The 26620-nt window shown below is 44.5% G+C and overlaps 3 protein-coding genes across 8 annotated transcripts in view; 1 reads left to right on the top strand and 2 right to left on the bottom strand.

The window, feature by feature from the left end:
• Window positions 1-8906, bottom strand: part of Smc1a (structural maintenance of chromosomes 1A) — a 42612-nt gene extending 33706 nt beyond the window's left edge. Inside the window, exons 1-3 of the mRNA XM_050131202.1 lie at window positions 8764-8906; window positions 815-1003; window positions 597-709 (exon numbers count right to left, since the gene is read on the bottom strand). Of these exons, the coding sequence (XP_049987159.1) occupies window positions 597-709; window positions 815-1003; window positions 8764-8872 (411 nt within the window). The 5' untranslated portion in view covers window positions 8873-8906. The remainder of the gene's footprint in view (window positions 1-596; window positions 710-814; window positions 1004-8763) is intronic.
• On the top strand, window positions 8788-21594 carry Ribc1 (RIB43A domain with coiled-coils 1). Of its 5 annotated transcripts, none has more exons than XM_050131204.1 (8): window positions 8788-8922; window positions 9533-9620; window positions 16708-16824; window positions 18433-18514; window positions 18697-19038; window positions 20333-20451; window positions 20851-21245; window positions 21358-21594. In XM_050131204.1, the coding sequence occupies exons 3-8, from the start codon at window positions 16708-16710 to the stop codon at window positions 21437-21439; spliced, it is 1137 nt and encodes a 378-aa protein (XP_049987161.1). In that variant the 5' UTR covers window positions 8788-8922; window positions 9533-9620; the 3' UTR covers window positions 21440-21594. The 5 variants fall into 5 exon arrangements, with proteins under 5 accessions (XP_049987161.1, XP_049987162.1, XP_049987163.1 ...); XM_050131205.1 differs by having other exon boundaries at window positions 8831-8965; XM_050131206.1 differs by having other exon boundaries at window positions 8904-8922; window positions 9530-9620.
• A 152-nt stretch (window positions 21595-21746) lies between these two features.
• Window positions 21747-24302, bottom strand: Hsd17b10 (hydroxysteroid 17-beta dehydrogenase 10). Of its 2 annotated transcripts, none has more exons than XM_050131224.1 (6): window positions 24157-24302; window positions 23639-23803; window positions 22650-22814; window positions 22395-22523; window positions 22208-22316; window positions 21747-22047 (listed from the first exon to the last, which is right to left on the bottom strand). In XM_050131224.1, the coding sequence occupies exons 1-6, from the start codon at window positions 24181-24183 to the stop codon at window positions 21857-21859; spliced, it is 786 nt and encodes a 261-aa protein (XP_049987181.1). In that variant the 5' UTR covers window positions 24184-24302; the 3' UTR covers window positions 21747-21856. The 2 variants fall into 2 exon arrangements, with proteins under 2 accessions (XP_049987181.1, XP_049987182.1); XM_050131225.1 differs by lacking the exon at window positions 24157-24302 and adding an exon at window positions 23964-24133.
• Between the last annotated feature and the right edge of the window lie 2318 nt (window positions 24303-26620).

Genomic DNA, 26620 nt, shown 5'->3' with positions numbered 1-26620 from the left:
GCAGATCTCTGTGCCTGGTCTAGAAGAGCTAGTTCCAGGACAGGCTCCAAAGCCAGAGAAACCCTGTCTTGAAAAACAAAAAACAACGACAAAAAAAATCTATAGATAGATAGACAGACAAAAAGACAGATAGATAGAAGAGGTCATAAATTCCAGAGGAGGTGGTTAGAGAGATACAAGAGTTGGAGAGAGGGAACGTGGAAAGGATGCAATACAGCATATAAAATCTTCAAATAAAAATTTTTAAGGAAGCCGGGCGGTGGTGGCGCATACCTTTAATCCCAGCACTCGGGAGGCAGAGGCAGGAGGATCTCTGTGAGTTCGAGGCCAGCCTGGTCTACAAGAGCTAGTTCCAGGACAGGCACCAAAAACTACAGAGAAACCCTGTCTCGAAAATCCAAAAAAAAAATTTTTTTAAGGATAAAAAATAAAAGTAATTTGCTGAGCACAGTGGTGCACACCTTTAATCCTATTATTCAGAAAGCAGAAGCAGGCAGATATTTTTGAGTTCAAGGCCTGTTTGATCTACTTAGTGAGTTCCAGGACAGCCAGGATTATACAATGAGAATCTGTCTTAAAAAAAAAAAATAGCCCACCTGGAAGACAAGGAAGTTACGAGCTTTGATGAGAATACCCAACTTCTCTAACTCTTCACTGTATTCATGTAGCTGGACAACTTTGTTGTTGATCTTGTACTCAGAAGAGCCTCCTACAAGACAATGAATGAGTTAGCAAGGGTCAGGTAGTCCTCCCATCCTAGCAATGAGTCTATCTGCTTCCTTGGACTCAGAGTCTTTTGATCAGCCTTACCCACCTACAATGACACGGGCAAAAGTGCGGTCCTCAGCACCCTCCTCAGAGTAGACCATGCTCACAAAGGCTCGGTTAGCAGCTGGCTTGCCCACAGGAGCTCCATGTATCAGGTCCCGCAGAGTCTTTACCCGCAAGTTGCTGGTTTTCTCACCAAGCACAAAGCTGATAGCATCCATGAGATTTGACTTACCTAAGAGAGAAGGGGATGAAGCAGAAGAGGGAACATTAGGAAGATGGGAAGGGGAAAAGCAATAAAGGACATTGAGAATAGAAATGTGTTCTTTTCTATTCTATTTTCTAATATCAGACTAATGGAAAAGAGAAAATAAATTGTTGTCAGAAAACTGGGTCAATGACTTAGGAAAAATAGTTCCTTTGCAGTTAAATAAATTACTTGTAGGAGCCAGACACTAAAACCCCATATAAAGAAACAGGTATTCATAGAATGGATTGTTCTACAACCTTTACTATGATAACATAGAGGTATTATTTTTACCTTGTAAACCCAGTAGCTTGACCTCAACCATGCAAAAATAAAAGCAGGCTGGACTGAGGGGGCAAGACAGAAGAGTTCTAGAGATCTGTTGCACAAAAAAAGTGTGACTGTTAAAATGTAACACTGTTAAACTGTACATTAAAAGTGGTTAAATTGGCTGGGTGGTATTGTTACCTGCCTTTAAATCCCAGCACTTGGGAGGCAGAGGTAGGTAGATCACGGTGAGTTCAAGGCCAGCCGGGTCTACAAAGTGAGTTCCAGGACAGCCAGGGCTGTTACACAGAGAACAAAAACTGTCTCCAAACAAACAAATAAACAAACAAAGAAAGGCTAATTTGGTAAATTTTTAAAAGGGCATGTTCCAGTTATAATACATTATAAAGCACCAACATTGGTTATGAAATGAAATATGTGGCCAAAAAATATTCAACCTAATAAGTAAGTTATTATAATCACACTCAAACCGCTAAGAAATATAGCAAATAAAGGAACCTGGTAAACAATACAAGAAAAGCTCAAGATAAAAATAAATTGTGTGGCTAGGTGCAATGGTACATTCTTTAAACTCCAGAACTTGGGAAGAAGAGGGAGGTAGATCTCTGTTGAATTCCAGGCCAGCCTTGTCTACAAAGCAAATTCTAAGCCAGTCAGATCAACATAGTAAGACCTTGTCTCAAGCAATAACATCAACAAATCAAAACAACCCCCCAAAGACTAGAGAGACTAAAAGGAAAACAGGTATTCTAACCCTAGCCCACCTTCAGGGGACTAAAGCAGGAAAATTAAGGATTAAGAGTTCAAGGTTGGCTCAGTGCTCTTCCAGAGTACCCAGGTTTGGCTCTCAGCACCCACTAGACAGCTCACAATCATCTGAAACTCTAGGTTTCAGGGGATAAAACACCCTCTTCTGGCCTCTACCAACACCAAGTACACGCGGTACACAGGCGGACACAGAAGCAAAACACACAGAAGAGTTCAAGGTCAAAGCCTTTAACTCAAGAGGCAGAAGAAGGCAGATCCCTGAGTTCAAGGCCAGTCTGGTCTACAAAGCAAGTTCTAGGACAGTTAGAGAAGCCTTATCTTGAAAAAAGCAAGAATTCAAGATCTCCCTTAGCTTTATGAGTTAAAACAAAACAAGATTGTGGCTATTACAAATAATGCTGCTATGAACATAGTTGAACAAATGCTTTTGTAGTATGATTGGGCATCTCTTGGGTATATTCCCAAGAGTGGTATCGCTGGATCTTGAGGTAGGTTGACTCCCAATTTTCTGAGAAACTGCCACACTGATTTCCAAAGTGGTTGCACAAGTTTGCATTCCCACCAGCAATGGATGAGTGTTCCCGTTGTTCCACATCCTCTCCAGCATAGGTTGTCATTGGTGTTTTTGATTTTAGCCATTTTGACAGGTGTAAGATGGAAACAACCTAGATGCCCCTCAATGGAAGAATGGATAAAGAAAGTGTGGTACATCTACACATTAGAGTACTACTCAGCAGGAAAAAAACAATGGCATCTTGAATTTTGCATGCAAATGGATGGAAATAGAAAACACTATCCTGAGTGAAATAACCCAGACCCAAAAATACAAATATGAACCTTCATCCGGAGACAGATGAAGATAGAGACAGAGACCTACATCGGAGCACTGGACTGAGCTCCCAAGGTCCAGTTGAAGAGCAGAAGGAGGAAAAATATGAGCAAGGAAGTCAGGACCACGAGGGGTTGGTCCACCCACTGAGACAGTGTTCCTGATCTAATGGGAGCTCACCAAATCCAGCTGGACTGGAACTGAATGAGCATGGGGACTGGGACTGAACGAGCATGGGATCAAACTGGACCCTCTGAATGTGGCTCACAATTGGGGCAGACTGAGAAGCCAATGATAATGGCACTGGGATTTGTCTCTACTGCATGTACTGGCTTTTGGGGATCATATTCTATTTGGATGCATCCCTTCCTAGGCCTGGATGGAGGGTGGAGGGCCTTGGACTTCCCACAGGGCAGGACACCCTGCCCTTTCTTAGGACTGGAGGGGGAGGGGAGGGAGAGTGGGTGAGCGGGAGGGAAATGGGAGAAGGGGAAAAAGTGGAAAATTTGAATGGTATTGTTTATAAAACAATACAAAAAAGAATGACACTACAAAAAGAAAAAAACAAATCTTTAAAAAAAACAAATTAAAAAAAAAAAAACAGGACTATAGGATGTTCCACAACACAAAGGGCCTGCTCTTTTAAAAAACTCGCTATCTGAAAAAAAAAAAAAAAACCTCACTATCTGTACCAGGAGTGGAGGTAGGGCTTTACTAGCACACACAAGACCCTGGGTTCCATCCCCATTACTAAATAAAGGCAAAATAAAACATGGACGTTACTATAGGTTAATCTTTTATTTCATTTTAGGAAAAAATTTCTACACAGTCCAAGTTGGCTTTACAGTCACAAGCTTCTTGCCTCAGCCTCCCACATACTAGGATTACAAGTGTGTGAAATCCCATCCAACTTGAGAGCATGAACTATGATTGGACTCATTCAAAAAAAGAAACATGAACATTTTGGGAAGCAATTAGGGAAGCTTGAATATATATTAGATAAACTGAGCAACTATAGAAGCTTGAAGCTTAAAGAAAAACTGGATAAATGATGACACACAAAAAATTTCCTTTGTTGTAACAATGAAATGGTGATAAGACAGGATAATAATTTTATATGATGCTGAAGCAATTAAAGGGGAAATGCTAAGTCTTTATTTTCAAATGTTTAAGTGGGCACATGAGAAAGAGAGAGACAGACAGAGAGAGAGAGACAGAGACAGAAAGAGACAGAGACAGGCTCTGTATATTGACCATACTGGCCTGGAACTCAGAGATCCACCTGCCTCTGCCTACAGAGAGCTGGGATTAAAGTTGTGCACCACCACACCCTGCTACCACATATATGTTTGCCAATGTTCATAACAAAACTTGGGAAGAAGCAAAGGAATAAGAAAACCTATGAACAGGCCATTGAGATGGCTCCACAGATTAAGGCACTAGCCACCAAGCCTGCTAACCTGAATTTGATCCCCAGGACGCACATAGAGGGAAGAGAGAACTGACTCCTGCAAAGCTGTCCTCTGATCCCTACACAAGTACCAAGCTTGCCACCCAAACGTAAGGACCTGAGTTTGGACTCTTTACCATCCACTTAAAAAGCTGACTGTATTGGTGTATGCCCATCACCTAGCATTGAAAGTGGAGACAAAGTACTGAGCCTGCTGGCCAGGCAATACAGCCCAGTTGATGAGGTCCAGGCCAATAAGAGACCCTGTCTCAAAAAATAAGCTGGAAATGCCAGGTGGTGGTGGTGCACACCATTAATCCCAGCACTCAGGAGACAGAGGCGGGTGGATTTCTGAGTTCGAGGCCAGCCTGGTCTACAGAGCAAGGCTCAGGACAGTCAGGACTGTTACACAGAGAAACCCTATCTTGAAATAAATAAATAAATAAATAAATAAATAAATAAATAAATAAATAAATAGTTATTGTGGGGGGAAAGACACTAACATCAACCATACAAACACACACACACAATAAATGTCATTTTAAAAAATAATTAAATAAAAACATTAAAGAGGAGGCAGGTGGTGGTGGCGGCGCATGCACGCCTTTAATCCCAGCACTCAGGAGGCAGAGGCAGGTGGAGTGTGAGGCCACCCTGGTCTATGGATTGGCTCCTTAGCTACTGAGAAACCCTGTCTTAAAAAAAAAAAAAAAAGAAAGAAAGCATTAAAGAGTGAAACTTGATATAATTCTGAGTCTGCTCAGATATGTACACTGAATCATACATTTGGAAAACTTTTTGTACTTTTTGAAATCACTCAGTCCAGTCTCTTGATTAAACGAGGCAAAAAGAAAGAAATGTACCAAAACAAACAAACTTGAGTAGCAAAACCAGTACAAAGTTTTTGATTTTTTTTTTTTTTTGGTACAGGGTTCTACTATGCAGCCCAGGTTGACCTGGAACTCATAGCAATCTTTTTGCCTTAACTGCACAAGTACTGAGATTATGGGTGTGTGCCATCACACCTAGCAAGTATCAGGTTCTCGAACTTTTAAAATTTGTTACCAAAATTATATCATTAGTATACTATTTTTAACATACTTGGCTTCTTTTAAACATCCAATTTGTGTGTAAGCATGAGGTCAGAGGTTGATGGTGGGTGTCTCTTTTTTAAATAACTATTCATCTTATTTTTTGAAACAGGGTCTCTCTTGGCCTGGAAGCTCACCAACTGAGCTATATTAGCTGGCCAGTAAGTCCCAGGTATCCTGCAGTCTCCTCCTCCCCAGTGCTGGGTTATGGGTATAGAGCACCACACCCAGCTTGCTTCCTAAGTGGGTGCTGAGAGTCCAAACTCATGCTCATGTGGCAAACACTTGACAGACTGAGCCATCTCCGCAGCCTTCTCTTTTGTCTGACAGCACCCTGGACTCTTTTTAATACTTACTAAAATACCAATGCATAATCAGCTATTTTCTTAAAAATACTACATCACATGATTCATACAACTTTGTGATTCATGTTCACATTAATTACCCAATTTAGCTTATCCAAAAGTCTTAGGAAATAGGCATTTCCTCTACTTTAAAAAGGAAGAAACCTCGTCATTCCTCAAGTTAAATGTGCCAGTTCTTTACTTCAGCTGACAGGGTGACAAAGCAGTCTACCTACATCCAGCTTCAAGATCCTTGCTCATTGTCTTTCATTCTGTTACTTGTTTGCTAAAGACCTTCAAAAATCAACCTTGCGAGCCTGACGTTGTGACCCAGCTGAAGTGTGTGCTTATCCAGCAGTTCAAATCCAAACGCAGTATTAAACCAGGAGGAAGTACACGCCTTTAATTCCAGCACTCTGGATGAACTAGAGTTTGACACCAGTATGGAAGATGAGAGCCTATCTCAACAAATGAATAACAAACACCAAGATCAATTTGGTGTTCAATAAAGAACAGATCTGCCAGGTGGTGGTGGAGCATGCCTTTAATCCCAGCACTCTGGAGACAGAAGCAGGTGGATATCACTGAGTTCGAGGCCAACCTGGTCTACAGATCCAGGGCAGCCAGTGCTATCAAGAGAAATCCTGTCTTGGCTAAATGAATAAATAATAGACTAATGAATGAATGACAGATGTATTGCTCTACAATCTAGACTGTCTCGCCATTGCAGCAGAAGTAGCACATAACATAAACTGGAATTTGGTCTTTCAAGCACCAATTTCCAATCTTTGAGCTTCTTTCATGAGTTTCAAGGATTAACACCTCTCAACTACTCACAATTCTTCAATGCTGCAAACATTTTTTCTAATGTGCAGTGTGAACACTAACAAAACATCTCAAGAAATAGCTTCTTGAGGACACTCATACTCTAATGATGAAGATATAAAACAGGTACTATAAATTTGTGACAGAAAATAAAGTCTGAGCCAGGAGGTGGTGGGGCACGCCTATAATCCCAGGACTTGGGAGGCAGAGGCAGGTGGATCTCTGTGAGTTCACGGCCAGCCTGGAATATAGAGTGAGTTCCAGGACAGGTTCGAAAGCTATACGGACGGATGGATGGGCAGACGGAAGAAGGAAGGACTCTGTGCCAGAGAGAGAGAGAGAGAGCAATTTACAAAGTGGGAACCAAGATCAAGGAGTGCTTTATAGAGCCAAGCTTTGAAAGATATGGAGAGACAGAAGGCAGGTGTGGTATAACACATTCAGCATTTGGGAGGGGGAGGCATGACTAAGAGTTTGAAGCCTAAGATACTGTCTCAAAAAACAAAAGAACAGAGAGGGTAAGAACTCAGGTCAAGGGCTTTTTCAAAATAGCTGGGTTATAATTCTAATAATGCTGAGAGGACTGGATTTTAACAAGTGGCACAATATCAAAACCCTAGGAAACTTAGTGGCATTAACCCTCTAGGCCAGTGGTTTTTTTCTTCCCAGAGACAGGATTTCTCTGTGTAACAACTCTAACTGTCCTGGAACTAGCTCTGTAGACCAAGCTGGCCTCGAACTCAAAAAGCTTCACCTACCTCTGCCTCCCAAGTGCTGGGGTTAAAGGCCTGCAACCACTATCTGGTGCCAGTGGCTCTTAAACCTTGTTGGGGAAGGAAGTAACCTGTCATCATCACCCCATCCCAGGACCCTGGCACTGTCAGGAGACATTTTTGATGGTCACTTCTGGGAAGGGTCACTTCTGGGAAGTGGACGTGCTGTCACTTAGAGGGCAGAAGCCAGGAACACAGCTAAACACAGGACCAACCCCACTGCAAAGTGTGCTACTCAAGTGCCAGGGTTGGGAAACGTTGCTCTAAGCAGAGAACAAAACACAGGCAAGAGTCCAGGGCAAATATTTGCTATAAGCTACTTTAAGGCAAGACTGGCCTGCCAGGCTAGAAAAAGAGTAAACTGAGCATCTCTGGAGTGGAGGAACACAGCCAAGATTCCCAACTGACATTTCTAGGGATAGGTAAGACGAGTTCACATGCTATAAAACATTAAGACACGATATATTAAGATATCAATTAATATATTTTATATAATTTTATATTATTAATATTACTAAGATATTAAGATGATTATCAAGATATTATGATAGTAGACTTAAGTATGAAAAAATAGGCTTACTACCAAAATCAATATATCGACTACCAAAGTCAATTTAAGCTATCAGCTTAACCCCTTTTCTACAGAGCATTTATAACAGCCTAAATACACTTTGTACTTTATCTTCTATAGTAAGTTTGCTGCGATCACGGACGTGGCTTATTTTCCGCATAAACTTAACCGATAAACCCCGAAACATTCAACAAATGTGGCAAGCCAACAAGTTCAGGTTCATTACGGCTTCCTGATATGAAAGGAACAAATCGAGGCAACAATGTCTTAAGTGCGTATGCACTCTGTTGAGCAGAGGGCCGCAGCTGAAAAGAAGGAAAAAGGAACTGGAGTGTTCTAGTGAGACGCGCGGGTGCGGAGGGGGCTGGCTAAAATAGAGAGTATACTACTAGAGATCCGACACACGGCAGAGATAACGGTCCCAAAGTTTCCTAGAGGTGTCAAATTTAAGACAAGGAAGGTGGAACAATACAGACCGGAAAGGAGCCACCGGCCAAACACTGGCAGCAAGTTCCAGGAACGCCTCTTTTGGCGGGAGGGGTTGTGGGCGGGGCAACGCACAGCTCGGCCCATACCATTCCGGACCGAGGGGTCTGCCCAAAACTCGGCCAACTGACATCTGGGAAGAGACTAAAGTTAAGTGCGTGGCAGAAGGGGGAGCGAGTTCGAGATGAATAATGCCAAGAAGAGCAAGGGACATTTGAGGGTTCACAACGTCTCAGGTTGCATGGGATAGGTTCTACTACTACGGAGACAGACAGGGGGACCTGACCGGGACACCCACAGGGCCACAGCCGGATTTATCTCACCAGAGCCATTGGGTCCAATGATGGCGGTGAACCTCTGAAATGGTCCGATAATCTGTCGACCCTTGTACGATTTAAAGTTCTCGATCTCAATCAGTTTCAGGAAACCCATGGCAGCGGCGCTACCGTAGGAGAGGCCGCCCCTCGCTCCCGGGAACCGAGGTTAGCCCGCGCGGGAAATACCGCGGTGCAAGCCGGGTGTACGGTAAACCTCGCGATAATAAGTTGAAGCTAACCAGATTTCCGGCTTCCGGTGCCAGAGAGCAGTCACTTCCTCCTTTAAGAGCGTTTTTTGTTGATTGGCTCGTGCGCGTGCCGGGAGTTTGGGCCCCGCCCCCCTTTGTAGTTGCTTCGCAACCGCCTAAGCAACAGCGGACTAGGGAAGCGTTAGTGCCCAGACGGATCGCTGTAGGGGGGAGAAGTGAAGGCAGGCGGGGCGTGAGCCCACGCTTATTAAGACAGGTCGGAAGTTACAGCGTGGTTAGGCTCTCCCGGCTCGGCACCCCAGGGCGAGTGTGAGGCGGGCGCTCTGCTGTTTTGGAGTCTAGCCGGTCTGGGGGCTCCAGCAAAGGGCTCAGTCAGGAGTTAGAAGGAGGCACCCTCGGAGGGGCGGGCGGTTTGGACTAAGAGGACGGATCTTAGGGAGGACTTAGGTGAGGTTAGAGTGTGAAGGAGGATGAGGGGACTCCTAGACAACGGAGATAGAAGTTGGGGAAAGTAGTGTCTGAGATCCTGCCTCTATCGCCCGCCCCTCTCTTAATTCTTCAAGCAGATTCAAAGACTGCCGTCGTAAATCCTAGAGCCAACTTGGGACCCAATCCACTTAGGAGCTTCAAGGTTGGAATTCTGTACTGAGAAAGGTATCTTGTGTGAACACCAGGGGTCCGAATCCTTAAGCCAGTGCTCCAGCTTTGTCCTCCCCCCCCCATCCGTTTCTCCCCAATCCCATTCCCACTGCATTTTATGTCTATGACACCATCCCTTTATCCCCATCTTTCTCTTCGCTCTTTCTGCCTTTGTCTGACTCCCTCATTGGCGTCCCTGTTTCCCTCCTCTTCTTTATACCCACTTCTCATTTTCAATCTCTTTTCTTCGTCCTTTCAACCACCTTCTATTACCTTATATCTGCTCATTACTAAGTCATGCTCTTAGCAACCCAGGGTGTCTACTGAGGCATCCCTTTAGCAGCCTTATAGTATGGCAACAGTTTACATTTATAGACTGGGGTTAGCGCCATTTTCAGAAGGTCGTTTCCACAGCTATTACAGTAATTTTTTTCTTTTTTCTTTCTTTCTCTCTTTTTTCTTTTTTTTTTTGTTTTTTTTTTGTTGTTGTTGTTGTTGTTTGTTTTTTTGAGACAGATTTCTCTGTTGCTTTGGAGCCTGTCCTGGAATTGGTTTTGCCAGTAGACCAGGCTGGCCTTGAACTCAGAGATCCATCTGCCTCTGCCTCCTGAGTGCAGGAATCAAACAAAGGCATGTGCCACCACCACCCTGCTCTGTAACTATTTTAAGATTCATTTTTATTTGTGTGTGTGTGTATGTTTATATATGTGTGTATGCCACAGACACAGGGTATCAGATTTCTTGGAACCAGAGTTACACGTGTTTGTGAACCACCTGATGGGTACTGAGAGATCTCTGATACTCTGGAAAACTGGAAAGTGTTCTTAACCAGCAAGCCATCTCTCCAGTCCTATTTCTGTAGCTGTTTTTAAATAATGTCTAACAGCGGGGAAGAATCCTAAAGAGTCTAGGAAAGTAAGAAAACTCGGTTGATAGAATCTGATATGAAAGCTGAAAATGAAGCTCTTTTGGAAAAAGTCACAGTCAACAAGAGGGAATAAAATAACCAAAGGCCATAATTGCATATAATTTAAAAGATTTTACTATTTAATTTTCAAAGATGAGATGGAGCTTAGGAGAAAATTAAACTGTATCCCTATTTCTAAATATTTACAAAGTGCACTTTCAAATGGATTAAAAAATATAATAAAGGAAAAACTTTAGAATTGTAGAAGAATGTTAGAATATCTATGAATTTCGACTAGGGAAATAATTTTGTTTTAGGTGGGGGTTGATTGGTTGGTTTTAATATATTTTAGTTCTTTTTGTTGAGGAGGTAGGGTCTCTCCACATTGCCCTGGCTGTCCTGAAACTTACTATGAAGACCAGACTGGCCTCAAACACATAGAGATTCACCTGCCTCTGCCTCCCAAATACTGGGATTAAAGGTATGTGCCACCACACCTGGTCTTTTAAAAATTCTTTACTACTTTCATATTTGGTACCAATGAATATGGTCCATATTCATCCCCACTCCAACGTCTCTGCCCTCTAAACCCTCATCAGATCCCCCTTTTGCTTTTGTAACTCAGAGTCCAATTAGTCCTGCCCATGTGTGCATGGTATGTCCTGCAAGAAAACTTACCTCAGCGATCATCAACTTCTAATAGGCCTTCATCTAGGGTTGGAGTCTCATGAGCTCCTCACCCATCCAGGCTGGAAGGTTCACTGAGTTGCTCTTGTACAGGTCTCGTCCAGATAACCACAGCTGCTGTGAATTCATGAGTGCATGGCCGTGTGGTGTCTGAAAGACAGCATCTCATGGTACCCTCCCCATCCTCCAGCTCTTTACATCCTTCCCACTTCTAACACAGTGTTCCCTGAACTTTGGACTAGGGCTGATACACATCTCATTTAAAGCTAGGCATTCAACAGTCACTTCTTTTCAACAGTATGAACAGTTATAAGTCTCTGCATAAACTTGCCTACAGCAAAAAGAAGCTCTCCGACCGCAGTTGAGAGCAGCACTAATCTATGAATATAAATATATTTATATATATAAAAGGCAATTAGCAAAACAGTAGTAGTAGTAGTAGTATGGCCTAGGGCCTATGACCTCCCCAGACATGGACTTCTGACCAGCTTTACAGAACTAGGCATGAATTCCCTCTTGTGGACCAGGTCTCAAATCTAATCAGAGTGGTTGGTTACCCATATCATTATGGCACCAGTGGGTACATCTTACTTGGAAGGTTGGCATTTATAGCATGCTGGGTTCACTGCTTAGGTAAGATGTCTTTTTGCCCTGGTGGCCTGGGTAGCACCTTCTGGAACTATGAAAACTAGCCAGCATGGAGGACATTTCCTTGTTGGTCCTGATTGATTTCTCTATGCCCAGCAGCTAAAGTGTGTGATGTCTTTAACAGTAGACTCTTACCATCTAGTTAGGGTGAAAACCAAGGGAAATAACAGGAGTCTATGTTCTAGGTGCCTCTGAGACCTCCCTAACAAATAACCTGGCACTGAGATTTATATTTAATAACTCATTTCTTCTGGGAACAGCATTAGCATCCATGATGGTTATTTTTGAAACAAGCCTATGTTTTCCAGGATGACCTCCCATTTTTAACAGTCCTCTTCTCTCAGCCTCCAGCTGCTTTTGGGATTATGAGTTTGAGCTATCACACTTTGCAGCAGACTTCTTAAATAGCTAGAAACACTTCATCCAAAGAAAAAGATGGGTACATGCTACAAAATTTAAGTTTACCAAAATTCACTCTTAGGATGTGAACTGAGGGCTGGAGGAGGGCTCAGTGGTTAGAAGCATTTGCTAGGTGGTGGTGCACTTATTTAATTTCAGCACTGGGGAGGCAGAGGTAAGCAGATCTCTAGCTGAAGGCCATCTTGGTTTACACAATGAGTTCCAGGACAGCCAGGACTACTGAGAAACCCTGTTTTGGAAAAAAGGAATGATAAATGTTCAAGGAGGTAGATTTACTCTGTTTTAAATGTTACATAGCATATGTATGCATTGAAACATAATAACCAATAAATATGTATAGTTTGATTTTGTTTTTCGAGACAGAGTTTCTCTGTAGCTTTGGAGCCTGTCCTGGAATTCGCTCTGTAGACCAGGCTGGTCTCAAACTCACAGAGATCCACCTGCCTCTGTCTCCCGAGTGCTGGGATTAAAGGTGTGTGCCATCACCACTCAGTGTATAATTTTATTTTGTATACCTGCAGAAAATAAAATTTTTAAATGCAAAAAAATCCCTAAAATGAACACAAGATGAATGGACACTTCACAAATCAATAAACAAACGGTCAAACACATATGAAACCTCATTAATAATAAAGATAATTGCTATTAAAGTCAATAATTATAAACTGATGAGATGGCTTATCAGGGTAAAGCATTTGCAACCAGGCTTGACCTGAGTTTGAGCTCTGGGTCCCACATGATGGGAGGGGAAAGTAAGTTCCTGCAAGTTGTCCTCAGACCTCCACAAGTGCACTGTGGTATAACTGCACAGACACATCACCATACAAACACACCATTACTGTTTTGTAACCATAACTGTTTCATGGGCTTTTGTTCTGTGAGTGTGTGTGGAAGTCAGAGGACAACATAGAGGAGTGAGTTCTCTTCCACCATGTGGAGGATCCAAGAGGTAGAACGCATAAGACCTGGTTACAAGCACCTTTACCCACTGTTCCATCTCATTGGCCCCTTTGTGTTTTAATATTGTATTTTATTTAACCCAATGTATCTCACTTGACTACTGAACAGTTACACAGGGCTGGTGGCTTTAGATAAAGTCTATCTTCCACTAAATATTGGTTGAGACACTACATTAGTTTCATATTGCTGCTACAACAACTCACCCTAAACTTAATAAACTATTAAAAACTTATTTTCATACAGTTCTGGAAAGCAGAAGTCCAGATTGGGTCTCAGTGGACTAAAATCAAGATGGTAATCGGGTTTATTTCCTTCTGGAGAAACTGAACTGGCTTCTCTGTGGGTCCCAGGGATCTGAACACAGGTCCTCATGCTTGCATAGCAAGTGCTTTACCCACTGAGTCCTCTCCCCAGCCCTGGACGCATTCTTTAACCCAGACTTTACTACTTTTCCCTTGTCTTTCTAGGTGTGAGACTACCCTTTAATGAGACATTTATCCAGCCCACCCTCTCCTTAAAATAGCCCTGCTCAAATCAATAGCCATGTCTTTTTGGTTAACCTCAGTGGTCTCTACATTGGCCTTCTAGCTTCTTCAGTATTGTTTTCTGTTGCCCACTCATCCCACAGACATGCAGCTTTTCTGAAATAAAATTTCCCCTTTATTTTATTACTTACCTAGTCAGATATATGGTCCATGTTCCTTCATATGACACGTAAGTGGTGAAGGTGGGGAGTTGCAAACACAAATCTATTATTTCTCCTCATACCATGGTCTCTTGGAGACAATCTAAAGACAAGCTTTATTGCATTTATTTTATTTAGTGAGGGGAGGGGAGCGTGGGCACGCACATGTGGAGGGCAGAGGGCAGCTTGTAGGAGTCGGTTCTCTTTCTAACATGTAGGTTTCAGGCATCAAACTCAGGTCAGCAGGCTTGTTGACGAGTATTACCCCCTGAACCATCTCACCGGCCCTTAAGACATTTTCTTGAGACTAGTTCTTATTCTGTATTTGAAAAGGACCTTGAACTTCCGATCCTCCTGTCTCCCCAAAGTGCTGAGATTATAGGCATGCACTACTCAATCCAGGTTTATGTGGTACTGTGGATTGTAGCTAGGGCTTCACATATGCTAGACAAGCACATTACCAAGTAACCCACACTCCCAGGCCCATTACTACAGGCTTTTAAGAGCCAGTCCCAACACACCTTTTCAATTTGTCTCACCCCACTGTCTCCCATGGTTACAGTGCTCCAGGCAATCTGGCCTCTCTTCAAGTACTCCAACTCTTCCTATTTCTATAACTTCCAATAACCATTTTGTAACTGTGAAATAGTTGACACAACAAGAAAAATATATATAGCCCATATGTAAGTTTGGAAGTCTGACAAAATAGCAATCAATGAACCAATTCCCTAACTTAAAGTAGGTGTAATTATAATCTTAGTACTTGAAAGTCTGGTGAAGTATTACAACTTCAAGCCAGCCTGGGTGACAGAGAAATCCTGGTATAAAACAATCCCCTCAACATAGTGAAATTACTGGTCCCATTGAAATGTCTTGTCTCTTTTCAAACTACTCCCTATACTGTGAAATCTACTATTGTTCTATCTGTAATATTTAGTGTGTGTGTCTGTATGTGTGTGTGTGTGTGTGAGAGAGAGAGAGAGAGAGAGAGAGAGAGAGAGAGAGAGAGAGGAGAGAGAGAGAATTCATGAATAACATATTGGGTTTTTTTGTTTGTTTTTTGAGGCAGGGTTTCTCTGTAGCTTTGGAGCCTGTCCTGGAACTCGCTCTATAGACCAGGCTGGCCTTGAACTCAGAGATCTACCTGTCTCTGCCTTCCGAGTGCTGGGATTAAAGGTCTGTGCCACCACTGCCTGGCCAATGAATAACATTTTTTTTTAAGTTTTTCTGTTTATATTTTGAGACAGAGTCTGGCTATGTAACCCAGACTGATGTCAAACTCATGATCTTCCTGCCCTGGCATTTTGAGCGCTAACAAAGGGAGTTGAACCTTATCTTTTTTTTATCAATTAAATTCATTCACTTATTTTACATTATCTTTTAGATACCTGTTTTAGAGCTGCTTACAAAGATTTTATTAGTTCCTTGGGGATTTTGTACAATGTGTTTTGATCATACTTACCCCTCCCCCAACTCTTCCCAGATCTAGCTCCCTTTCCCTGCCCCCACCCAACTTTATGTGCTCTTTTTTTTTCATCCATCATGTCGGGTTTGTGCTGACAATATATTATTGGATTGTGACCTTCTACTGGAGCATGGTGAATTTAGGAGTAGGGTGCAGATTGTGGTGGCACACGCTTCTTTTGGTTTTTAGAGACAAGGTATCTTAGTGTAACCACCCTGGCTGTCCCGGAACTCAATTTGTAAACTAGGCTAGCCTCAAACTCACTAAGATCAGTCTGGGTGGCACACACCTGGCAGAGGCAGGCAGATCTGAATTCAAGGCCAGCCTGGGAGGCAGAGACAGGCGGATCTCTGTGAGTTTGATGCCAGCCTGGTCTACAAGAGCTAGTTCCAGGACAGGCTCCAAAGCCACAGAGAAACCCTGTCTCGGAAAAACAAACAAACAAACAAACAAAAAAAGAACAGGACAGCCAGGGCTACACAGAGAAACCCTGTCTTGAAAAACAAAAATAAAGCCGGGTAGTAGTGGCACACACCTTTAATCCCAGCACTTGGGAGGCAGATAGGTGGATCACTGTGAGTTTGAGGCCAACCTGGTCTACAAAGCAACTTCCAGGACAGCCAGGGCTGTTACACAGAAAAACCCTGTCTCAAAAATAAATAAGAAAATACCGTAAAAAGAGTGGGCTCTACACTCTTAAAACTGACTCTCCTCTCCCAGCAGCTATCAGTTGCCAACAGCTCCTTCACTGGGGTGCCCACTTCCTTTCTGTATACTGGGATTTGGTCTAGCTTAAGCTTGCACAGGGTTTGTGCAAAATCTCTGTGGGTTCACACGTGCAGCTGCCTCTGCTATGTCCAGAGGACACTTTCCCTGGTACTTTCCCTGTATCCATCTACCACCTCTGACTCTTAGTCTTTCCACCCCTTTTTCTGCAATGGTTACTGAGCCTTGGGAGGAGGGGATACGATACAGATGTACCCTCTAGGGGACATTCTGCAGTCTCTTATTCTCTGCACTTGGGCCTGCTTACAAAGGCTTTAAGCTAAGGATTGCAATGAGCTTTCAGAAAGATCCCCTTGGTGGCCTTGGCAGAGAGGAGATCTTTAGAGTAACAGACCATCAAGGTTTCTGGGACTATTGTCTGACATTAGAGCAAAGCTTGACTTAGTGTGGTGACGGCAGAGACTGAGGGCACGGATAGGAAACATCAGAAAGTAAACTCAGGGTCATAACTGGTGAGATGTGGCAAGGGAGGAAGAACTAGAGGTACGGTATGGTGAAGGACAGCGCCAGCATTGATGCTTCATTCCACCTCTCGTTACTCCAGATGTATAAGTTAGACCTCGCACCAGATCCCAAGGAGATAGCAGCCATTGAGGCTAGAAAAAATCGAGAAAAGGAGCGACAATGCCGATTCTTCAATGTGCAGAACCGAATCATGGGGGTGAGTGGGTAATGGAAACCACTTTACAAGACTGGGGTTACTTCCCTCTTACACCTAGAAAGGAATGTAGCTGTGCATTATAGCCCCTCTGGATTCAAGAAGGCCGTAGGAGTGGAAAGGAAGGAGCTGGGGAGCCAACTTCATATGCCTGGACAGGCTTAGGAAGAGTCAGAATTGTGCAGGGACAAACGATAGGGTGACAGCTGGCTCCTCTTTGGTCAACTCTTGGACTGTAACTGGTTCTTGAGAAACAACATGGAGCCACAACAGTGTGTAAAGAATATTTAAGGGGTTTTTGCAAGGCTAAATATGACAGTTATATTCGTTATTTTTCCTGTTATGACAAAATGCCTGACAATACAAGGAAGGAGGGTTTTGGCTCAATTTGAGTATATAATCCATTATGGGGGGAAGAAGCAGGAAGGGGCTGGCCACTTTGCACTCACAGTTATGAAGCAGAATTCAGTTCACTTTCTCCTTTCTATTCAATACAGGACCCTAATTCATGGTATGGTACTGCCCACAGTTAAGGCAGGTTTCCCCACTTAAAATGATCCAATCTAGAAACTTCCTTATAGACATAGACATGTCCAAAGGTTTCTCTCCTAAGTGATTCTAGATGCTAGTATTATTTATTTGGGAGGGGCATGTGGTATATACATGCTACAGTGTGAATGTGCAGGTCCAAAGATAACTTGTAAGAGTTGGCCCTCTCCTTCCATGATGTAGCTCTCTGGTATCAGACTCTCTCAGGCCTGAACTTTATCCACTGAAGCATCTTACCAGACCATGTTGACAATATTAACCTTCACAGCTGTTTATTCTTCACTAAACTGTATGCCCTTTTGTACCATTTTGAAATGTTTTAAGTAACTTACAATGAAAGAGAAAGTATTGATTACTTTAATAAAAAAGACACCACACTTGTGTTCAAAGCTAAGTCTGCTATTATGTATGTGGCTTTATGATATGTAAGCTATCCTGTCCTCCTCTGTAAAATGAGACCAAATAAAGCATTGAGATGTCAACTTTGAAAAATCAGAGCATACTACCTGACCATAAGCAAACTGAAGTTTGAGTGGTCTGATCTCCTGGTTGCAAGAATTTCCTTGGGATCCACCCTATACCAAGTACTATGTTGGACAGTGGAGAAATATGATAGCTAAGGCCTAACTTCTACCCTGAAACAGCTCACAGCCTAGTGGAGGAGATAATAGGGCATCTGATGTCATTACAATTTGGACAGTGGATCCTAGATTATGGGATAGAACCTTCCTGAGCAAGTCTTGAATGGTAAACTGAAGTTGGGGTAAAGGAAGGAAAGGCTTTCCAAATGGAGGAAACAGCAAAGGCTGTGGGTTCAAACCACTAGACTTAAATACTAACAGTTCCTGAGACTAATGTGAGGGGGCAGGGAAAGGGGGCACAAAAAGATAAAGGCAAAAGCAGCAACTAGACCACAATGGTGTTTACAAGCTTTGTTCTGGGGTTAGAACTTTATCCAGTAGGTCCTAAAGAGAAGGGGGTAATTTCTAAACAGCATGTTAGAGCATTCAATGTACCGTGCAGAGACCCTACTCTAATTTAGCCCCTTTCTTTGAGATCCAGGTGGATGTGGAAGCCCTGAACAGCCAGGTGGAGGAACGAAAGATTCGTGAAGCAGTGGAGCGAAGCAATGATATGGCTTATGGTAAACTAAGGCTGGGGCAAAACAAAAGTATAAATGAGAGAGAGTGGGTTAGAGTTGGGCGACTCCTCCTCTGAATAGAGCCTGGGGCTCTGGGAATGTTAAGACAAGTCAGTTGAGGAACAGAGACTGGTTGACTGGGCTCTGTTCTGGGTTGTCTTCATGTCCCTGTCAATCACTCCTAGATACCAAGCAAGCACATTATGATCTGGTAGCACAGATGCTGGAGAAGGAAGAGGCAGAACGGGCATGTCGGTTATCCAAGAGAGTGCAGGATTTTCGGGAGCAAAGACAGCAACTCAAGAATGGGCATGACTTTGACTTCTGGGATCCCAACCAACTCTATAAGTGTCCAGCCTCTTACTATGACAGAGAACCATACTTTGGCCCAGCCAGCATGCAGTACTTCCTTGGAGAGGACCTGGAGAGGGAGTCACGCCTGAAAATGCAGCAGGAGCAGTTCAGATACAACCTGGACAAACAGCTGCAGGAGCAACAGGCAGCCAGAGAAGAGGAGGTGCGTGCAGGTCAGTAGGCTAGCAGGGAGCTCACCTGATCTGGGGATAGCACTGTGTAAGGAGGTAGTTACCCATCCAGCCGAGGCAGAAAGGTTAGCCTCTACAAACCCTAACCTCCTTGACTTCCTTCAGCAACTGACACTGTAGCCATTATTCATGACTTCTTGGCACTGACCTGGGGGAAGCATTTTATGGTTCTACTTACTTTCAGCTTTGGGCTCTCCATAACTGAGTTTGTCTTTCTTTTATTTAATGAGACAGGCTCTTGCTATGTAGATACAGCCTAGGGTGGGCTTGAACTCATTAATCCTCATTCCTCAGCCCCATGAATACTGGGGTTCCAGTCATGCACCACCTTGACAGCTCAGTTTCTGTCTTTAAAATAGGGATTATAATTTCCATCACATAGAATAGCAACTACTACTATGATACAGTCTGTGACCACACCCTTCTTTTTCACTAGAGAAAACCTTTCCCGGGTAAGGCCATGTCTTTCTACTCACATTTCAACTTTCAATCACCAAGGTCTGATGGGGCCTAAGAACAATGAGACCCATGTGTGGCTGGAGTTGGGAAAAATTTAGTAGCTTTGTTGATGCTGTGGCCGTGGCTGACATACCATTTTCCTCTTGATCTCTGAACTTCAACAATTTGTTATTGTTTTGGCCCTGGGGATAGAATCCAAGACATCATATATGCTAAGTACATACTCCTACCACTGAGCTATTTTCTCAGCACCCAAAACCTTTAATATACTTATATGCATCTCTGCCATTCACCTTACCAGGTTGTTGTAGTCTGATTATCTATTTGATCTCTCTCTCTCTCACACCAGAGAGGGAGGATTTTTTTCTTGGCGTGGGGAGTGTTGAGACAGGGTCTCATGAAACACACTGGCTTTGAACTTGCTATATAGCCAAGGATGACCTTGAAGTTCTGATCTTCCTGCCTCTATCTCCCAAGTGCTGGAATTATAGGCATACACCACCACACTGGACTAGGCAGGAAGTTCTCTGAGACAGGAGCTAATTCTGTGGTATCCTTAAAACCTAACATATAACCTGTAGACCGAGGCTTAGAGAGATGAAATTACTTAAGGCCACACAGCTCCAATATGACAGAACTACATTGTTCCCCAAGTTGCTGTGCTTTAGCTACCCGTGACCCCAAAGAGTAACTCCTTCCAACTTTGACACATCTGTATACACAAATATAAAGTATGTCAAACAAATAGATAATGAGTGAACCTGGACTGGCGACTAGAAGAGGCAAGTACAATGCCCTGGCCTATTTCCCTGTGTAGCTTTGCTTAGTGAGCAGCTGCGCCTAGCCGTGGACACAAGAGCTGCTGAACTGGCCAGGCTGGAGGAGTCCTGCAAAGCAGCCATGAGGACTGCTATGGCCAATGCCAACAAAGCCCAGGTATGTCCTGACTATCCAGTGCACTAAGCCCACCCCAATTCCTGAACAAAGTCCTGGGGGAACCTTACCCACAACTTTCTCCTCACACCCAATTTCAAACCAGTGCAAGTGTTCTCATCTACCCAAGAACTCCCCACTTCCACCTAAGAGCCTATTAAAGCATAAGTCGCCTCTCCCCCTACCTCCACATACAGGGTGACTTAAGATCCCTGATCTCAGACTAAATGCAGAGAAATGCCCTGGCCATTCTCTCCCCTCCATCATACCCTTAGGGTCATTAAAAATCCACGCTACGTCTCTCCCTTCTCTGAGATTAGTACAGCTGTATTTTTCCCACCTCTTCAAGTAAGTTTCTTAAGACTGGGCCCTTACACTGCTTATATTTGGGGGACCCACCAGGCAGCTAAGCAGGCCCTGCTGCAGCGCCGTGAACAGCAGCAGCAACAGGAGGCCAACCTCACGGAGATCAAGAAACAAATCACCAGTGATCTGCTGACTGAGAATCCTCAGGTTGCCCAGCGCCCCAACGCTCCTCACAGGGTCCTGCCCTATTGCTGGAAGGGCATGACTCCAGAGCAGCGAGCAGCCATCAGGAAAACCCAAGAAATACAACGACAAGAGAAAAAGGAACAGCGCCAAGCAGAAAAGTCCGTGGAAGCTGAGTGGGGACGCCAAACCATCAACCTGGCTGAAGCAGCACTGGAGCTAGAGGAACAGGAGAAGGAACTGTGTGCAGAATTCCGGAGGGGGCTGGGCTCCTTCAACCAGGAGTTAGCTAGGGAGCAACAAACCCAGTGAGTTCTAGGGTGTATCAGTGGGGAGGAAGGCTGAGGGTAGGTGGAAGGGATGATAAGGAAGGACCAGGGAAAGGGAAAGCACGTCACCTGTGTCCTTGAATTTTCACAGGCAAAATTATCTGAATTCGATCATCTACACCAACCAACCTACTGCCCAGTATTTTCTGCAGTTCAACACCACCAGCCGCTGAACACAGGATGGTGACCTCCTTTCTCACCTATCAATCTCACAGGTGGCTAGGAGTCAAAAAGAAAATACTGCATACCCCTATCTCCAATCTCTTCTCAGTAGGAGGGAACTGAGCACAAACCTTCACTTTCTACCTACCCTAAGTAATAAAGTTGCTCCATACAGTGAAGCGTGTGTTGTAACAGAATACAAGTGTAAAATACCACCTTTCCCACTCCACGCTGGGGCTCTTAGCTATCCAGCCTCAGAGCCTGCACTCTTTCTTTCCCCATGTTAGTATCCCAGTACACAAGAAAGCTCACACCCTGTAAATTTGAGAATTTATTAGGCACAGAGGGTGACTGGAGCAGAGTTATGAAATGGCTGTTAGGTTTCCTTCACGCTGAAAAGAAGCTAGTATTTTTCCTGTCTTCACCCTTTAAGGCTGCATTCGAATGGCCCCATCCAATCGGATGACCTCTCCATTCAAGAATGGGTTCTCGATGATGGTTTGTACCATCTGAGCGTATTCATCAGGGTCACCCAGTCGATTGGGAAAGGGCACCTGACTGGCCAAGAAGTTGCGCACTTTCTCTGGAAGGCTGGTGAGCAGTGGGGTGGCAAACAAACCTAGACAAGAGACCAGAATCCAAAGTTCATTCTTGTTTTCGGAGTTACTTGTTTCTTCCTCACGTTAGTGCTGAGTTGCTGATATTTAGGGAGTGGGTACCTTCCCTCATCTGCCTATAGATCCACCCAATTTTAGGTATGGCAAAAAAGAAAGGTCTACCTGGAGCAATAGTCATCACACGGATGCCTATGGGAGCCAGATCCCGAGCAATGGGCAGTGTCATGCCTACTATGCCCCCTTTGGATGCAGAGTATGCAGCTTGTCCAACCTGGAAAAAAAGTGGAGACTGTAAGTGAGAGAGCCCCCACAAGTCATTCAGATAAGAACTTTGCCCCTGTCCACATACCTGGCCTTCAAAGGCAGCCACACTGGCAGTATTAATGATAACTCCACGTTGGCCTCCCTGGTCTGGTTCATTCTGGCCCATCTCCCCAGCAACTAGGCGGATCACATTGAAAGTGCCTAAGAGATTCACCTGGAGGGTGGGGCGAACCATGATGTAGGATCTAAGGTAGAGGCTGCCTTCTGTTTGTTTAAAAAGCTGAAGGCCCACAACCAGACATTTCTTATCCCTACCCCTGGAGATCTGCCAAGGCCTTACATTGAGAACCCGCTGGAAGTCCTCCAAGGTATGGACCTGGTTCCTCTTTTGGTTGTATGTCTTAATGGCCACTGCAATACCTGCACAGTTGACAGCCACATCTATGCGACCAAACTTTTCTTTCGCTAGAGTCAAAGCTGCTTGTACGTCCTTCTCAGAGGTCACCTTGAAAGGATGAAGTGACAGAAAGGAATTTATTTCTTGATATACACACACCACTAAACCTAGAGCAGAGGGCAAGCCCAGTGCTTGGATGGGAATAGAATTGTGAGAGCAAGAGCAAGAGGAAGGCCAAGAGAGGGTTGTGGCGGAACTAAGCGGAACATGGTAGGTACTACAGAAAAGCATTGCAAAACAGTTTTTAAATCTGTACTCTCTTTGGATTCGTATGCCCCTGGTAATTCTCAGCTACTATGGATTAGGGCACTCTACAACCTTGTTTTTGCCTTTTCTCTTTTGCAGTATTGACAAACTGAGGAGTCTCCCACATGCTAGGCAAGAACTTAACCACTGAGGTATATTCCAATACAACCCTGTTGAGAATTACAGGAACATGAACCAGCTTTTTTAAAAATCCATTTCTGCTGAGTTCAAGTTTTTCAACTCTGTACATACAAACTCACTGGGCAAGACAGGCATTTCCAACTATCCACATCTCCTCCAGGAAATTCTGCCGTGTCCAGTCCTCGTCCCCATCATGCTGAGCCCCGGGTTCTTATTGCAGGTGTTCTCATGTGCTCAAGGACTCGAGTCAAAAGATAAAGGGAGCTGAATGATTTATTTGTATGTTTGTGCCAGGGCACACGTGTGGAGGTCAGAGTCGGTTCTTTTCTTATACCATGTGGGTCCTGGGGATCAAACTCAGGTTGTTACGGATAGCAGCAGGCGCTTTTACTGGCTAAGCCATCTGACGGACCCTAGACACCACTCTTATGGGAGAACCCCTCTCTCAAGTTTCCCTTGCACACTCTGCGAGAGTCGTAACTCACGTTGGCTGGGGCAAACACGCAGCTCTCTCCCAACTTCTTGGCTTGAGCCTCACCCCCCGAGTTAGGTAGGTCCAGAAGCACAGCTGTGGCCCCTTGTCCCACCAGTCTTTTGGCCGTAGCCAGGCCAAGGCCCGAGGCTCCTCCAGTTATTACAGCGACCAGGCCCTATGAAGAGAGGTACACGGTGAACTGCTACTGTCCAAAGCACCCCCCCACTTGCCAGTTCCACGAATCCGCGAAGACGCGGGGACAGTCAGTGACCCCAATGTGCTTCCTCTCCCCTCCGCTGGGACCAAGGGGAGGGGGAGGGGGGGGCGTGTCTCACCCCAGGCATGAGTCTCTGTTAATCCCTCACACACGTGCAGGTAAACGCTGGTGTTCACCTCCTGAGCCCAACTGCCACAAAACCAGGCCCGGATAAGCAGGACCCTTTACTCCCGATCTCCCCTCTCTAGCTCCTGCCAGCGCAGTCCTAACCTGCGTGAAAAACAAAACGTTAGAGGCATAGGACAGTCTACCTTCACGCTCCGACACGCCGCAGCCATCTTGCACCGGTCTCGCCACCGGAGGAGGGCTTTTAGGCTCTTTTGCACATGCGCTCGCTGATTGGCCCGCACAGAGCCGCCTACTGGGGCGGGGAGCTGCGGCCCCGCACGGTGGGGGGGGGGTAGGGAAGTGGGGGCTGGGGGGGCGGTGAGCATGGCCTGCAGCTCCCGGACCCCGGAAAGGGAAAAGTCGTGGCCGGGTTTTGTTTGTAGAAAGAATCTGGTGGCACCTGCATAGTATCACAGCACTGCTTTACCCTGCTCTCTAGCTGACCATTTGACATGCAGCCAGCTCCACCAGAGCAAGACGGGACGAAGACAGAGACTGAGTCCCTTTCTCAGTAAAGTTTTCAAGTGTAAGCGAAACCGATTCCTATTTGCCAGGTTCTACCAGGTCCTGCAGACACAGACACACAGAGGAATAATAACAGGTCCATACTTCCCAGGAGGACACAGTTTGTTTGGAGAAAGACAAAGTTACAGGACAGACAACGAAAGGGACAGAGAAACAGCCTTTTAAAAAAAAAAATTTCAGTGATAGAACCAAACCCCAAGTCCGTGCACCTGTACCCGTAGGACAAGTACTCTACCGCGGAGCTGCAAACAGCCCAACTAGAGATTCCAGAATACTCAGCCGAGGAGGGTACAGAAAGGAAAAGGACGCTTCTGAGATACAGAGAAGCAGCTGCAGAGAAAAAACGTTGAGGCCCGGATAGAGGGAGGCCAACTAGGATCACGCTTTGTACCAGTGGATGAAGAGGTCGTTAGGAGCCAGGGATAGGAGCCAGGCATTACCAAACAGGTGCTGCTGGGAGCAAAGTCACAGAGGATACCTTTGTTCCTGGCTTTGATGCCCAGAGAGCACCCTGCAGATTGGTCCTCATCCAGAGACTGTTGTTAAAAACTCAAGGCTCTAGTCATTCTAGAAGAGTTTTCATTAATATCTCAATTAGAATCTTTTGTTTTGTTTTGTTTTTGTTTTTCAAGACAGGGTTTCTTTGTAGTTTTTTGGAGCCTGTCCTGGAACTAGCTCTGTAAACCAGACTGGCCTCGAACTCACAGAGATCTGCCTGTCAATTAGAATCTTTAGGATGGACATCTAATCTGTCTTCCATCCATATTTTTCCTCAACCCAAAATTTTCAGGCCCACAAATCTCAGCCTACACTTTCTGCCTATAACTGCATTCTGTTTATTCCATGTTAAGTATAGACTTCCCTCAAAGACGCCCGGTTGTTGACAGCCAGCATACCTATATTGATTTTCACTATTTTTATCAAAGGATTTAGCATCTGACTCACACTCTTTATTTTTAATTCTTGTGTGTGTGGCGGGGGAGTCAAAGAGCAACCGCGGGAGAGAACGTTGGTTCTCTCCTTCCATCACAGATCAAGCCTGGTGACAGTATCTTTACCTACTGAACTGGTTCACCATTCCCTAAATGGTTTTGGGAAGTGCTCCCATCAACTGTGACCCTAGCAGGATGGATGTAACAAATTTGAGGCTGTGTTGGTCTACATAGCCAATCCCAAGCTAGCCGTGAGTAGACTACATGGTGAGTCCCTGTCTCAAAAAAAAAAAAAAAAAAAAAAAGAGGCAGTTCTGCTGCAAAGGTTAGCATGGGAAGCATTGGCCTGATGCACTCTCTTTAGTTACAGTGGGCTCTTTTGTGCTCCTTTTGCATTGCCTATTCCTGTGTGGCTGCTTCTTTCATACAGAATTAAACTAAAAATAGTCCTTCCCAAGGTGGGGGGTCCTTTCGGGCCACTCCAGCTATAACCATGTTGCCACTACACCACTGCATATTTGAATTCTCTGCATAGTTCCTTTAGATAGGAAGGGTCTCTCACTCTGTAGCTCAGACTATCCTGCAACCCACTACATAGACCGGGCTGACTTAAAATTTGCAGTAATCTTCCTCAGCCCTCCCACTTCAGACTGCTGAGTACTAAGACTAGAAGTGTGAGTCACCATACCCAGCTTTAAAAGTGAATCAGTTAGTCTATTAATTAGTACATGTACATGTGCTTGTTTGCATGAGTTTATATGCACCGCATTCACGTGGGGGCACTCAGAGGCAGAAGAAGGCACCAGATCCCTTGCAACTTGGGAGGCACAAATGCTCTGAGCCACCATGTAAGTGCTAGGATCCAAACCTGGGTACTCTGTAAGAGCAGGAAGTACTCTTAGCCTGAGCCATCTCTCCAACACTGACCCCCCCCTCTCTCTCTCTAAATTTGCGACTGTGTAGCCTAAGCGAGTGCCAAAATCACTAAGTAGCTGAGCTACTGACCTCACACCTCTACTTCCCAAATAGTGGGATTTCAGAAGGGCATTACTAAACCCTGAGAGAAAGCAAATTCATATGATCCCTCTTTTTTGTTTTGTTTTGTTTTTTTGTTTTTTTTTTTTTTTTTGAGACAGGGTTTCATTTATTT

This window comes from Alexandromys fortis, unplaced genomic scaffold (genome assembly GCF_014885135.2).
Source record: "Alexandromys fortis isolate MF-2015 unplaced genomic scaffold, M_Fortis_MF-2015_v1.1 scaffold_373, whole genome shotgun sequence".
NCBI lineage: Eukaryota > Metazoa > Chordata > Mammalia > Rodentia > Cricetidae > Alexandromys > Alexandromys fortis.
The sequence above is the reverse complement of the archived record's forward strand: the minus strand, read 5'-3'. Positions and strand labels throughout refer to the sequence as shown.

What these genes read in the sequence shown, in the direction of transcription:
- Ribc1 (XM_050131204.1), top strand. Translation starts at nt 16,708, where the DNA reads ATGTATAAGTTAGACCTCGCACCAGATCCCAAGGAGATAGCAGCCATT. An exon ending in AAGCAATGATATGGCTTATG is followed by an intron (nt 18,515 to 18,696) that starts GTAAACTAAGGC and finishes AATCACTCCTAG; the next exon opens with ATACCAAGCAAGCACATTAT. An exon ending in GCTAGGGAGCAACAAACCCA is followed by an intron (nt 21,246 to 21,357) that starts GTGAGTTCTAGG and finishes GAATTTTCACAG; the next exon opens with GCAAAATTATCTGAATTCGA.
- Hsd17b10 (XM_050131224.1), bottom strand. Translation starts at nt 24,183, where the DNA reads ATGGCTGCGGCGTGTCGGAGCGTGAAG. An exon ending in GCGTGTTTGCCCCAGCCAAC is followed by an intron (nt 22,815 to 23,638) that starts GTGAGTTACGAC and finishes CATCCTTTCAAG; the next exon opens with GTGACCTCTGAGAAGGACGT. An exon ending in TGTGATGACTATTGCTCCAG is followed by an intron (nt 22,048 to 22,207) that starts GTAGACCTTTCT and finishes TCTCTTGTCTAG; the next exon opens with GTTTGTTTGCCACCCCACTG.